This window comes from Moschus berezovskii, chromosome 24, assembly GCF_049115385.1.
Source record: "Moschus berezovskii isolate FMDL1 chromosome 24, NW_MosBer_1.0, whole genome shotgun sequence".
NCBI classification, from domain to species: Eukaryota; Metazoa; Chordata; class Mammalia; order Artiodactyla; family Moschidae; genus Moschus; species Moschus berezovskii.
Genome location: NC_142483.1, coordinates 49802913 through 49817913, shown reverse-complemented (window position 1 = coordinate 49817913; position 15001 = coordinate 49802913). Strand labels below are relative to the sequence as shown.

General features: G+C 39.3%; 1 protein-coding gene across 5 annotated transcripts in view; it reads left to right on the top strand.

The window, feature by feature from the left end:
* The window catches only part of OXSR1 (oxidative stress responsive kinase 1), an 88383-nt gene that overhangs the window by 39959 nt on the left and 33423 nt on the right, over nt 1–15001 (top strand). For all 5 annotated transcript variants that reach the window (XM_055414626.2, XM_055414625.2, XM_055414627.2 and 2 more), the window contains one exon: nt 6917–6972. In XM_055414626.2, the coding sequence (XP_055270601.2) occupies nt 6917–6972 (56 nt within the window). The remainder of the gene's footprint in view (nt 1–6916; nt 6973–15001) is intronic.

The window sequence follows — 15001 nt, the reverse complement described above, 5'->3', positions numbered from 1 at the left end:
CTCAGTGAAAGATCCTGCCTGCCACAACCAAGACCTGACACAGCAGAGTAAATAAATGTTGTTTAAAAAGAAAGAAGCTTAGAAAACAGTTTTTGCATGGGTAACACCAATATTTAACTCAGATAACCATTATATCTACTATGGTGGGCAAGAATCCCTCAGAAGAAATGGGGTAGCCTTCATAGTCAAAAAAAGAGTTCAAAATGCAGTACTTGAATGCAGTCTCAAAAGCGACAGAATGATCTCGGTTCCTTTTCAAGGCAAACCATTCAGTATCACAGTAATCCAACTCTATGCCCCAACCACTAATGCTGAAGAAGATAAAGTTGAATGGTTCTATGAAGACCTACAAGACTTTCTAGAACTAACACCAAAAAAAAGATGTCCTTTTCATCATAGGGGACTGGATTGCAAATGTAGGAAGTTAAGAAATAACTTCTGGAGTAACAGGCAAGTTTGGCTTTGGAGTACAAAATAAAGCAGGGCAAAGGCTAATAGTTTTGCCAAGAGAACACACTGGTCATAGCAAACACCCTCTTACAACAACACAGGAGATGACTCTACACATGGACATCACCAAATGGTCAATACCAAAATCGGATTGATTATATTCCTTGCAACTGAAGATGAAGAAGCTGTATGCAGTCAGCAAAAACAAGACTTGGAGCTGACTGTGGCTCAGATCATGAGCTCTCTACTGCAAAATTCAGACTTGAACTTAAGAAAGTAGGGAAAACCACTAGGCTATTCAGGTATGACCTAAATCAAATCCCTTATGATTATACAGTGGATCTGATGAATAGATAGGTGGAGGTGATGGAATTCCAGCTGAACCATTTCAAATCCTAAAAGATGATGCTGTGAAAGTGCTGCACTCAATATGCCAGCAAATTCGGAAAACTCAGCGGGGACTGGAAAAGGTCAGTTTTCATTCCAATTCCAAAGAAAGGCAATGTTAAAGAATGTTCAAACTACTGTACAGTTGTGCTCATTTCACATGCTAGCAAAGTAATGCTCAAAATCCTTCAAGCTAGGCTTCAGCAGTACATGAACCGAGAACTTACAGATGTACAATTTAGAAAAGGATTTTTTGGATTTAGAAAAGGCAAAGGAACCAGAGATCAAATTGCCAGCATTCATTGGACCACAGAAAAAGCAAGGGAATTCCAAAACATCCACTTCTGCTTCATTGACTGCACTAAAACCTTTCACTATGTGGACCACAACAAACTATGGAAATTTCTTAAAGAGATGGGAATATCAGATCACCTTACCTGTCCCTGTCCCCTGAGAAACCTGTATGCAAGGCAAGAAGTAACAGTTAGAACCAGACATTGAACAACAGACTGGTTCAGAACTGAGAAAGGAGTACATCAGGGCTCTATATTGTTGCCCTGCTCATTTAATGTATATGCAGAGTATGTCATGCAAAATTCAGGGCTGGATGAATCACAAGCTGGAATCAAGATTGCTGAGAAAAATATCAGTAACCTCAGAAATGCAAATGACACCACCCTAATGACAAAAAGTGAAGAGGAACTGAAGAGCATCTTGATGAAAGTGAAAGAGTAGAATGAAAAAGCTGGCTTAAAACTCAACATTCAGAAAACTAAGATCATGGCATTCAGTCCCATCACTTCATGGGAAGTAGAAGGAGAAAAAGTGGAAACAGTGACAGATTTTATTTTCTTGGGCTCCACAATCTCTGTAAACGGTGACTGCAGCCACGAAATTAAAAGACACTTGCTCCTTGGAAGAAAAGCTTTGACAAACTAGACAGTGTATTAAAAATAAAAAGCTGAGACATTGCTGACAAAGGTCAAAGCTACGGTTTTTCCAGTAGTCACGTTTGGATGTGAGAGGCACCATAAGGAAAGTTGAGCACCAAAGAATTTATGCTTTTCAATTGTGCTGGAGAAGACTCTTGAGAGTCTCTTGGACTGCATGGAGATCATAAAGGAGATCAACCCTAAATATTCACTGCAAGAACTGATGCTGAAGCTTCAATACTTTGACCACCTGATAGGAAGAGCCAACTCATTGGAAGAGACCCTGATGCTGAGGAAGATTGAAGGGAATGACAGAGGATGAGAGGATTGGGTGGCATCACCGACTCAATGGACATGAGTTTGAGCAAACTCTGAAGATAGTGAAAGACAGGGAAGCCTGGCGTGCTTCAGTTTATGGGGTTGCAGAGTCGGACACAACTAGGTGAGTGAACAACAGCAACACTGCCAACACATGGCTTAAAAGTTCAAATGGTGCAAGACGGTGAAGGATAAACAGCGGCCTTCTCAGCATCAGTGGTGCTCACTCGTGGCAGTGCCGTGTACTCTGGGTGCAATGTGAGGAGAATGACGCTCCCTGGTTTCCTTCCGCAGACTCTGAACTCCAGTCTCATCATGAGGACACCATCATACAGATTCCATTAAGAGGACATCCTATTAATAGCAGTGCATCAGCACTGATTGATTAATGTGGCAAAAGAACCATACCACCGTACAGTGCTAATAATAGGGGAAACTAAGTGACAGCTGCATGGGAACTCATCTGTACTATCTTCTCAATTTTTATGTAAATCTAAAATTGTTCTAAAAAATAAAGCATTTTAAAAAAGAGTCTCCTTCCTTCACTGAACTTCTAGTATCCTGCTCTGAAAGGAACTACTTCTTGCCATTTTCTTGTGATTCCTTTGAGAGAGATTTATGCCAAAATAAACATATTACCACATATGTTTGTTAGTATTTGTACTATGTATTTGTATTTCGTTTATATAATATGTCGTAGTTTAACTGGTCTCCTTTGTAGATGGATAGTTGGTTGTCTTATTTTGTCACAGCATACTAGTTTATAAGTCTGATATTTGGAACAGAGTTAAGAGGTGGCAGTTGGGAGCTGGGATCACAGAAGGGAACAATTGATTTTATTTTGGTATGTAGTTGAATTGATTGATTTGCTGCTCCACATCTCTTCAGAGATAACCAAGTTTTATTTTAGTGTTTAGTTGGATGGATAGATGGATTTAGTGATTCATTTATCTCCATAAGTTGATTTAAAGCAGGTTGTCTTCTATTTAGTTATTTAAATCTATTTGATGAGTAGATGAGAGATGCCCTCTATGCACCAACTATTCCGTTCCGTTCAGTCACTCAGTTGTGTCCGACTCTTTGCGACCCCGTGGACTGTAGCCTACCAGGCTTCTCTGTCCATGGGATTCTCCAGGCAAGAATACTGGAGTGCGTTACCATTTCCTTCTCCAGGGGATCTTCCCGACCCAGGGATCGAACCCGGGTCTCCCGCATTGGAGGCAGACGCTTTAACCTCTGAGCCACCAGGGAAGCCCAGCTTGATGCAAATATAATTGTTGTTTCAGACCCACACGTGCCTATCTTCCCTGGTGTCTCAGACAGTAAAAGTGTCTGCCAGCAATGAGGGAGACCTGGGTTCGATCCCTGGGTCAGGAAGATTCCCTGGAGAAGGAAATGGCAACTCACTCCAGTACTCTTGCCTGGAAAATCCCATGGACAGAGGAGCCTGGTGGGTTACAGTCCATGGGGCCTCAAAGAGTCCGACACCAAGAGCAACTTCACAACTTCATTCCCACATCTTTACTAATCCAAATAGGAACCATTACCATCAACACATTTTTGCCAGTAAGAAATGTTTGTTTGTTCCTGTAACATAAAAATCTGTGCTTTGGTATTCCACGGACTCTGGGAAAGCATTTTCTGCCTCCTGCTGGTTGTGGAAGCATTTTCCCTGCAAACAATTATCAAGATGCTTGAAGAGGTAGTAGTTGGTTGGCAAGAGGTCAGGTGAATATGGCGCATAAGGCAAAACTTCGTAGCCCAGTTCATTCAACTTTTGAAGTGTTGGTTGTGCAGTATGCAATTGGGCATTGTCATGGAGCAGAATTAGGCCTACTCTGTTGACCAATGCAGGCTGCAGGCATTGCATTTTTCAGTGCATCTCAGGTATAATTGTATCACCAGGATTCAGAAAGCTATAGTGCATCAGCAACAGATAGCCACCATGACCTTTTTTTGTTACAGTTTGGCTTTGGGGAGTACTTTGGAGCTTCTCTTCAGTCCAACCACTGAGCTGGTCATCTCTGGTTGTTGTGTAAAACCCACTTTTTGTCACGTCACAGTCTGATCAAGAAATGGTTCATTGTTGGGTAGAGTAAGAGAAGACAACACTTCAAAACGATGATTTTTTTGATTTACAGTCAGCTTATAAGGCACCTGCTTATCAAACTTTTTCACCTTTTCAATTGCTTCAAATGATGAACATCTGTAGAATGACTGACGTTGAGTTCTTCAGCAATTTCTCATGTAGTTGTAAGAGGATCAGCTCCTGTACTAACACTGTATGTTGCAACCTACTGCAAAAAACAGGAAGTGACTAAACTATATGTTGTTTTTTCCATTAAGTTTTAGATGTCATTCAGAAAAAGGAGTTGAAAGTTCATGGTTGGCTTAGTTGAATGGTCTTTGTCTCCACAGGAAGGAAATATCCTCAGTTCTCTCCTGTTCATTGTGTAGACTTTAGGTTTGTAGGACACAGTGAGCCAACCTTTACTGTAAGTCAGCCTCTGGGAAGAAGTCCTATAAATTCCTCGCATTTATAAGCAGAAAAAAAACTGAGTAACGTGATTTCTTTATGCTTCAGTATATATTCAGGAAAAGTGTTGTGTTCTCTTGGTATGGTGATGCTGCTGCATAACATTTGTGAAACTGTTGTTCATTATTTACCAAGGAATGGTTTTCTAAGGATGGGGAAAAGAAGATGGGAAGGACATGGAAGAGATGATATGTCGTCCTTTCACTGGTTCATTTTCCTGGCAAATATGGCCGTCTTCCATGACCTAGCCTCACTTTTCTTTCGGTCTAGCTTCAAGGTCTGGCTCTCTTGTGTTTGTCTAATTATATTTATTTTTAATTATGAAATAAATAGGTGAGTCCACTCCTACAGGACAGTCAAACACTGTTCCCCTTGACTCTGGTCCTACTCCTCTTCTTTAAAAAAACTAAATTGATTGCTCTCCTTTTGGTGTGTATGGAAAGATGTGTTCATGCCTGTGTGTGTGTAACTAACGGTGGCATACACAATGCACTGTCCTATTTGAAGTGTTCACTGGCAGTATGTATCATGTATTAGAGGGCGTTGGAAGGCACAACATGTTGATTGACTAGTAAATTTCATGACTGTAACAGACTTAATTTAACCTTTCTGCTACTGTTGACTTTCTAGATTGTTACCATTTTTGATTTGTTACTTCAGACAGTGCTGTAGACAATCCCCTTGAACATTCTGTGTGCCTTGTGAGTTTCTCTTGGTTATCAAAGAAATGGATTACTCATAGGAGCTGAGGAATGTAAACTTTGCAGATTCTACCGACACATTATTTCATAAGAAAAACATGTTGTAGATTTGAATGGATAGTACAATATCATTTATGGTGGAAGAAAAGCCCAGATATGTCACAGGAACATATTCTATTAACTAGATTGATAATGGTTGGAAATTTTGTAGAGAATATTAGACCTGAGAACAGTGGTCAAAAGGGATTTTGACCTTTTCAGTGATGTTTAGGTTTTTATAACAGGAATGTATTTATGTATTACTTGAATCAAGATTGCCGGGAGAAATATCAATAACCTCAGATATGCAGATGACACCACCCTTACGGCAGAAAGTGAAGAGGAACTCAAAGGCCTCTTGATGAAAGTGAAAGAGGAGAGTGAAAAGGTTGGCTTGAAGCTCAACATTCAGAAAACAAAGATCATGGCATCTGGTCCCATCACTTCATGGGAAATAGATAAACAGTGGAAACAGTGTCAGACTTTATTTTCTTGGACTCCAAAATCACTGCGGATGCTGATTGCAGCCGTGAAATTAAAAGATGTTTACTCCTTGGAAGGAAAGTTATGACCAAACTAGATAGTATATTAAAAAGCAGAGACGTTACTTGGCCAACCAAGGTCCATCTAGTCAAGGCTGTGGTTTTTCCCGTGGTCACGTATGGATGTGAGAGTTGGACTGTGAAGAAAGCTGACCACCGAAGAGTTGATGCTTTTGAACTGTGGTGCTGGAGAAGACTCTTGAGAGTCCCTGGGCCTGCAAGGAAGTCCAACCAGTCCATTCTAGAGGAGATCAATCCTGGGTGTTCATTGGAAGGACTTATGCTAAAGCTGAAACTCCAATACTTTGGCCACCTCATGCGACAAGTTGACTCACTGGAAAAGAGTCTGATGCTAGGAGGGATTGGGGGTAGGAGGAGAAGGGGACGACAGAGAATGAGATGGCTGGATGGCATCACCGACTCGATGGTCATGAGTTTGAGTGAACTCCGGGAGTTGGTGATGGACAGGGAGACCTGGTGTGCTGTGGTTCATGGGGTCGCAAAGAGTCGGACACGACTGAGCGACTGAACTGAACTGAACTGAGTTGTTTTAGTTACTAGTAAGAATATAAATATGTTTGAACAATTTATGTTATATCTTTATGCTACAAGTATAGAATAGCCCCTGTTATGAGCCACATACTGATCATTTTAAAATTTTGTTTGTAAGTGTAGAAAAATCAATGTATTTTAAAAAGTAGATAAAGTGAGAGTGAGGGTCTCATTCTTTGGCCACTGTTATCTCAGTCATATATATTCAATAATCTTAAGTTTTTCCAGATTTACTATTAAAAGCTATGTGTTACTATAGCTTTCTATTTACCATGATTGGATTTTAGTACAAGTGACTACAATTTTTAAAATTCTGGTATTGGCCCTAATACTCTTTAATGCAATTTTGCATTAAAGCATTTAAATATTACCAGTGTTGTGGTGAATATATTGAACTTTTAAATTATATAACTCCAAAGAATAAGTGTTTTTTAATAAGTAATTTTTTTTCTCTTACAGAGATGTGAAAGCTGGCAATATTCTTCTTGGAGAAGATGGCTCGGTACAGATTGCAGGTACTGATTAGTATTTCTTTTTAGTTTATCTTTTTATTTTAGCTTAATGACTGATAGAGCAGCATTACTTATCTTCTGTGTTTTCTTAGTCAGTTTTCTCTTCTGTACCCTGGACCATCTCTGGTCACACATACTATGTTGATACATCCCTGCTGACTCAAGTATCTTCCACTACTTATCCTTCATTTTCAGTCTTAGGCATTTTCTAACCACTATTTATTATGGTTATCTATTCCTAACTCCCATTAGAGTCATCTTTTGTGGGTTCTTATACCATTCTTTAACTTTCCTCTAAAAGAGAAGTAGTCAAGAAACTTTATTGTGTTTAATAAATGTGCTTTAGAGAAGTTATACTTCTGGGAGAAATGGGTTATTTGCCAGTTATGAAGACACATCTGAGACGTGGAAGTGTACTTTTGGTAGATTCAGAGTTGAAGAGATAAGAGTTAGAGTCCAAGGCCTTCCAGTGTTGGTATCTTGGTGAAATGCCCCCTCCCCCAGGGTGAGACTCCAGAATGGCTGAACTGCAGGACTGTTGAGCAAGCAGATCATCTGAGAAAATCTCAGCTTGGTCCCACACTGCTGGAACAGTCAGGTGTTTGGCAGGAGGAAGATAACTACCCAAACCTTGAATTATTTCTTCAGCTTTAGAAGAAAATTTAGGCACACATCTTCATGTCCTCAGGTAAGGGAATATTTTAACTAAGCCATATCATGTTCTAACATAAAGAAAAAGATTGATAAATTTAATTCCTGTAAAATTAGCAACTATTCATCAAAAGAACAGTTTGTCACCATTAATAAGTAAAAAAGCAAAACCACAGAGTAGATAAGTTATTTGCAGCATGAATAACTTGACAAGGGGCTCAAATTTAGCATATACAAAGAACTAATTTAGGAAAAGTCAAATAACCTCAAATGAAGACATCCAAACATAAATATAGTAAAAGGTGTACAACCTCAACTAGTTAGCAATTAATGCACAATAAAATAACGTTGGGAAATCACATTGTATTGACTGATGTAGCAAATACATCTGACAGTACTAGTTATCAGTTTAAAAAAAGAGAGAATCTTACCTTCTGATGGTGAGAATATAAGCTAGTCAGTTCAGTTCAGTTCAGTCGCTCAGTCGTGTCCGACTCTCCGCGACCCCATGAATCACAGCACGCCACGCCTCCCTGAGTTCATCAACTCCATCACCAACTCCCAGAGTTCACTCACACTCATGTCCACAGAGTCGGTGATGCCATCCAGCCATCTCATTCTCGGTCGTCCCCTTCTCCTCCCGCCCCCAACCTTTCCCAGCATCAGAGTCTTTTCCAGTGAGTCAACTCGTCGCATGAGGTGGCCAAAGTATTGCAGTTTCAGCAGTAGGAACACTTTAATAAGTTGAAGATATGCATACCCAGAGACTTTAACTTCTAGATGTATGGTGTAGAGAAACTCATACTTCAGTGTGCCATAATGCTAACAATCATTGAAAGTTTGGAACATTACCAAGCCTTTTGTTAGTAGAATGTATAACTAAATTATAGTTGATTTATACTTTAGAATACTATATAATGGGCTTCTCTGGTGGCTCAGTAGCAAAGAATCTGCCTGCCAATGCAGGAGACACCAGAGACGTGGGTTCGATCCAATCCCTGGGTTGGGAAGATTCCCTGGAGGAGGAAATGGCAACCCACTCCAATATTCTTGCCAGGAAAATCCCAGGGACAGAGGAGCCTGGCGGGCTGCAGTCCATGAACTCACGAAGAGTCAGACGCAACTGAGCACACACGCACTTGAACTTGATACTATATAGTGATGAAAATGAATAAAACTCCAGCTGTGTACAGAAGCATTAAATAAATTATAAAAACATACGGTGAATGAAGCTAGTCAAAATAGAATATATAGCTTGTGATTCCATTTATATAAGTTCAAAACCAGGCACAATTATGCTGTATTGGGTAGAGAAGCAAAATCAAGTGGTAAAGAACAAAAAAGAATTCTAGGAAAATGGTAGAGTAGGAAACACCAAGAATCTTCTTTCCACCTAGACAACAGTTGAATTGGCAGAATCTGTCTAGTGTAACTATTTTGGAATTCTTCATTCCATTGATTGCTTGAAACTTTTAGGACAAGATTTGGAAGGTAAATTGCAGGTAATTTTGGTCGGTTTCAGAGCTGCTCATTTCTTACCCATCAACCACATGGCAGGCAGCTATGCATATGTTTTTGGAGCAACTTGCACACGACTTACAGGAACTATGGTGGGCAGAAAGGACCCTGTCCTTCAAATATCCTAGCATCTGCTCTGGTTACTAATTGCAGCTTCTGATCAAAGAGATGCAGACAAAGAGACAAGCAGCCATTGTAGTTATAGCTCCTCCTTTCCACGTGATTTCCAGGGCACTTGAACAGGCCATTGCCTTTTTTTCTTTCCTTCATTTCTCTCCTCTTCCCCTTTTTGAAGCCAAATCTTTAAGACTAGGACAATAAAAAATAACTACGGGGACTTTGCTATGGGTCTGTTTGTTAGGATTTTGCACTTTCACTGCCAAAGCAGTAGATTACATCCTTCATCACGGAATTAAGATCCCACAAGGCATGTGATGTGGCCACAAAACCAAAACAAAAGCAACATTTGCAGGGAAAATTGAAAAGTGAATGTTTGTTCTCAGGAAAAGGTGCAGAAAAGATCTGAGAAGGCCTTAAGTTTACATTTCAGGCCAATGCTTGACACAGACACAGCCTACAACAACCCCAAAAAACAAAACAGTAACAAAAAACAGCAAATCCCAGGGAAGGGGAAGAATCTGATTTCCAGTTAGCACATTATTAGATTCAGATGTCCATCTTCAATAACAACAACAACAACAAAATCACAAGACATTCGGTGAAACAGGAAACTATGGTCTATTCAAAGGAAACCATCACTGAAAAAGGCTTGATGGCAGATATATTAGACAAAGACTTTAAAACAACCATCTTAAAGATGTTGAGAGAGTTAAAAGATATGGAAAAACTCAAAACAACAATTGTTAATAAATTCTAAATATCAATAAGGAGAGAAGACTTAAATGAAACAAGAAAGAAATTCTGGAGCTAAAAAGTACAATAACTTGAATTGTGAGATGAAAAACTTATCAGAAGGATTTAAATGCAGATTTGATTTGGTTGAAGAAATAATTGGTGAACTTGAATATGGAAATTATCAAGTCTAAGGAACAGACTTATGGGTTGCCATTTCCTACTCCAAGGAACAGAAAGGAAAATGATTGAACAAAGTGAATAGAGCCTGACAGGTCTGTTTGGATATCATTAAGCAGACCAACATCCATATTATGTGAGGCCTCAATGGAGAAGAAAGGGGCAGAGAGAATAATTGAAGAAATAACGGCTGAAAACATCTCAAACTTGATGAAAAACATGAATATAAACTTCTGAGAAGCTCAGTGATCTCCAGCTAACGTGAACTCTGAGAAACTCACAGAGACACATTATAATCAAACTTAAGAAAGACAAAAAGAATCGTAAAAGCAGCAAGAGACAAGTGACTCATTGCATACAAGGTGTCCTAAATAAGGTTTCCAGCAGACTTCTCATGAGAAACTTTGGAGGCCAGAAGGCAGAGGGACGATGTATTCAAAGTTCTGAAAGAAAAAAGTGCCAACCAAGGGTCCTTTTAAAAATGAGGGAGAAATTAAGACATTTCCAGATAAACAAAAGTTGAGGGAGTATGTTTCCACTAGACCTGCCCTGCAGGAAATACTCAAGGGATTTTTGCAAGGTAAAATGAGAGGACCCTAGATAATAACTCCAAGCAGTATGAAGAAATAAAGAACTAAATAAAGGTAAATACATATAAGAAAAAAACTACTATTATTGTAATAGTGGTTTGTAACTGCACTTTTTGTTTTCTACATAATTTAAGAGACTAACACGTTACAGAAAACAGTTATTGGTCTAAAACTTGATATTACAATAGCATTGGTTTGTAACACCACATCTTCTTTTCTACATAATTTAAGAGACTAATGCATTTAAAAGAATGATTAGCTTATGTTTTTGAGCACACAGTTTATGAGGATGTAATTCTGTGATAACAACCTGAACAGATGAGAATAGTGCTGTAAAGAAAAAAGCTTTTGTATGTTATTGAAGTTAAGCTGGTGTAAATGCAAATTAGATTGTTAAAACTTCAGCATGGTAAGTGTAACCCCATGGTAACCATGAAGAAAATAGCCGTAGAATATAAATTTTAAAAATGAGGAAAAATTTTAAGCATTTTGCAACAAAAAGTTAAACACAAAATAACTAATATAGGAAATGAGGAACAAGTTTTTTTGTTGTTTTGTTTTTAAGTTGCATGTAGCAATTTAACATGCATGATAAGTTGCTTCTAGTCATGTCTCTTTGTTACCCTATGTACCGTAGCCCATCAGGCTTCTCTGTCATGGAATTTTCCAGGCAAGAATACTGGAGTGGGGACTTGCCTGGTGGTCCAGGGGTTAAGAATCCACTTTCCAAAGCAGAGGATGTAGGTTCGATCCCTGGTTGGGGAACTAAGATCCCATATGCCTCCAGCCCATGTACAGCAACTAGAGGAGCCCAAGAGCAACTAAGACCCAATACAGACAAATAAACAAATACATTAAATAAAAAAAGAGTACTGGGGTGGGTTGCCATGCCCTCCTCCAGGGGATCTTCCTGACTCAGGGATTGAACCCATGTCTTTTATGGCTCCTGCATTAGCAGGGCAGTTCTTTACCACCAGTGCCTCCTGGGAAGCCCCTAAAAAGCTTTAAATCATATGAAAAAAATAGCACAATGATAGAAGCAAGACCGTCTTTATCAATGATTGCTTTAAATGTAAATAGATTAACTATCCTATTAAAAGAATGGTTAAAAACATGATCCAACTATATGCTGTCTGTAAGCAACTCACTTTAGATCCAAAGCTACAAATAGAGTAGAAGCAAAAGGATGGGAAAATATATCCTATGCAAATAGTGACCAGAGAGAACAGGGTGGCTACTCTTAGACAAAATAGACTTTATATTTAAAAGGTTGTAAGAGACAAGAAATACATTATATATTAATAAAATATTAAATAGATATAATAAGTAGATAAACAGTTATAAACATTCATGCACATATTAACATATCAGCAAAATATATGAAGCAAAAAATAACAGAATTGAAGGGTACTGTAGCTAGCTCTGTAATACTAAAAGGAACAGTAGAGAGCTCTATAGTAACAGTTGGAGACTTTAGTACTCCAGTCTTAATAATGGGTAGAAAAGACAGAATGTAAGGAAATAGAAAATTTAAACAACACATTGACTAACTAGATCTAACAGGCATATACAAAGCATTGTACCCAATAAGAACAGTGTACACATTCTCCTGAAGTGTCCAAGGGGCATTTTCTAGGATAGACCATATTTTAGGCCACAGATTAAGTGATAATAGTATAAAATATTTTCTCTTATTACAGTGAGGTAAAGCTAGAAACCAACCAAGACCATATTTTAGGCCACAGATTAAGTGATAATAGTATAAAATATTTTCTCTTATTACAGTGAGGTAAAGCTAGAAACCAACCACAGAAGACTTGAAAATTCACAAATTTGTGGAAACTAAACAAAAATAGATTGGCAAATAGATTTTGACAACCAATGGATGAAGGAAGACATCACACAGGAAATAGAAAATACTTAGAGATGAATGAAAACAAAATCACAACCATACCAGAACTCATGGGACGCAGTGAAAGCATTGCTAAGGGGCAAATTTGTAGCTTTAGATGCTTTATTTTAAAAAAAAGAAAGCTAGCAAATCAACAACCTAACTTCACAGCTTAAGGAATCAGAAAAAGAAGAAACTGAACCCTCAGTTAGCAGAAGGAAAGAAATAATAAAATTTAGAGTTGAGAAAAGGATTTAGCGAATGGAAGAGCAGTGGAGGAAATTGATGAAACCGAAAGTTGATTCTTTGAGAAGATCACCAAAACTGACATACCTTTAGCTAGGTAGACTAAGAAAAAAAAAGAAGACTCATATTACTAAAATCAGAACCAAAAATGTGGATATTGCTACCAGTTCTACAAAAATAAAAAGGATTATAAGATGTATTATGAACAATTCTACTCCAGCAAACTGGATAACCTAGATGGGCAAATTTTTTGAAACATAAAACCTAACAAGATGAAATCATGAATAAATAGAAAATCTGAAATGACGTAGATATAGCTTGTAAGGAGATTGAATCAATAATCAAAAATTTCCTGACAGAGAAAAGCCCTGGACTCAGTAGTTTAACTGGTAAATTCTGTCAGACATTTAAAGAACTAATAACAGCCTTCCTCAAAGTTTTCCAAAAATTTGAAAAGGAAGAAACACTTTCTAACTCATTTTATTGAGTCCAAAATTACCCTATTCCCAAAGTCAGGCAGAGATACTAACCCAAGAAAAGAATACTATGGACCAGTATCTGTTATAAACATTGATGTAAATATTTTCAGCAAAATACTAGTAGCAAATCAACTTCAGTAGCATATTAAATGGATGATACACCATGACCAAGTAGGATTTCTTTGGAATGCAAGAGTGGTTCAACATGTGAAACAGTGATACACATGAGATTACCAGAACAGAGAGACAAAGAAAACCCGCATGACCATCTCTGCTGCTAAGTCACTTGAGTCGTGTACGACTCTGTGCGACCCCATAGACGGCAGCCCACCAGGCTTCCCCGTCCCTGGGATTCTCCAGGCAAGAACACTGGCGTGGGTTGCCATTTCCTTCTCCAATGTGTGAAAGTGAAGTCGCTCAATCGTGTCCGACTCCTAGCGACCCCATGGACTGCAGCCTACCAGGCTCCTCCGTCAGTGGGATTTTCCAGGCAAGAGTACTGGAGTGGGTTGCCATTGCCTTCTCCCATAATAAACCGTAATTGTGTAAAATAACCTAATTTGTATATTTTTCCTAAGTAAAGTCTACATTACCCTCTCCTTAGCTCACTTTTTTCCTCCTAAGCAACCTGACCCCTATCCCAAATGCAGGTGTCAGATTCCTAAAAAGTCTGGAGGAAAGCCATGAAAAATCAGGAGGCATGCAGGTTTGTGGAAGAAACCAGTCAAATGGTTCAGAGAAAGACTTTCACTGCCAGCTTTATGGTCCAAAATGCAGAGTGAGAAGCGATTACATCTCAAGAAAATTCCAAGTGCAGCGAGGAGTTGGCTGAGATGCAATACCCATAAAGTCCTCTCTGGCTGGGAAAATAAAAGGGTAGGAACCTTCAGCCTGGGCAGAATCTTGATTCCGTCCCCCGCAGAGGAAATCAGGTGCTTCCACCTTCCGTGCTGCCCCCTGGTGGCGGCAAGAGCAGGCCTGGCATCGGCGCATGCTCTCCCGGATGTTAGTTTTTGGAGCCAAGTACAAAATCTTTGGGTGGCCTTCCAGAACTGCTGTTCTGTCTGTCTGTAGTCGGGGAGCCAGGGAGGGCTGCGCTCCCAGGACAGGGCCAGCCTCTGGATCCGGTTTGCTGCATTTGGCCAGGTCCACTGACCATCTCAGTGCAGAACAAACATCTGAGAAAATTTAACACCCTTTCATGGGCTTCCCTTGTAGTCAGTTGGTAAAGAATCCGCCTGCAGTGTAGCAGACCCAGGTTTGATTCCTGGGTCTGGAAGATCCCCTGGAGAAGGAAATGGCAACCTGCTCCAGTATTCCTGCCTGAAGAATCCTATGGACAGAGAAGCCTGGCAGGCTACAGTCCATGGGGTTGCAAGGGTCAGGCAGGACTTAAACCACACCACAACACTCCTTCATAATAGAAACATGCAGCAAAGTAGGAACAGAAGGAAACTTCCTCAGCATAGTAAAAGCTACATATGAAGAACCTACCATGAATATCATACTCAGTGATGAAAGACTTGAAAGCTCTTCCTCTGAGTTCAGGAACACGGGAAGAATGTGTTAGTTCTGTTCAGCATAGTACTACTGGAAGTTCTAAATTGAACAATTGAGCAAGAAAA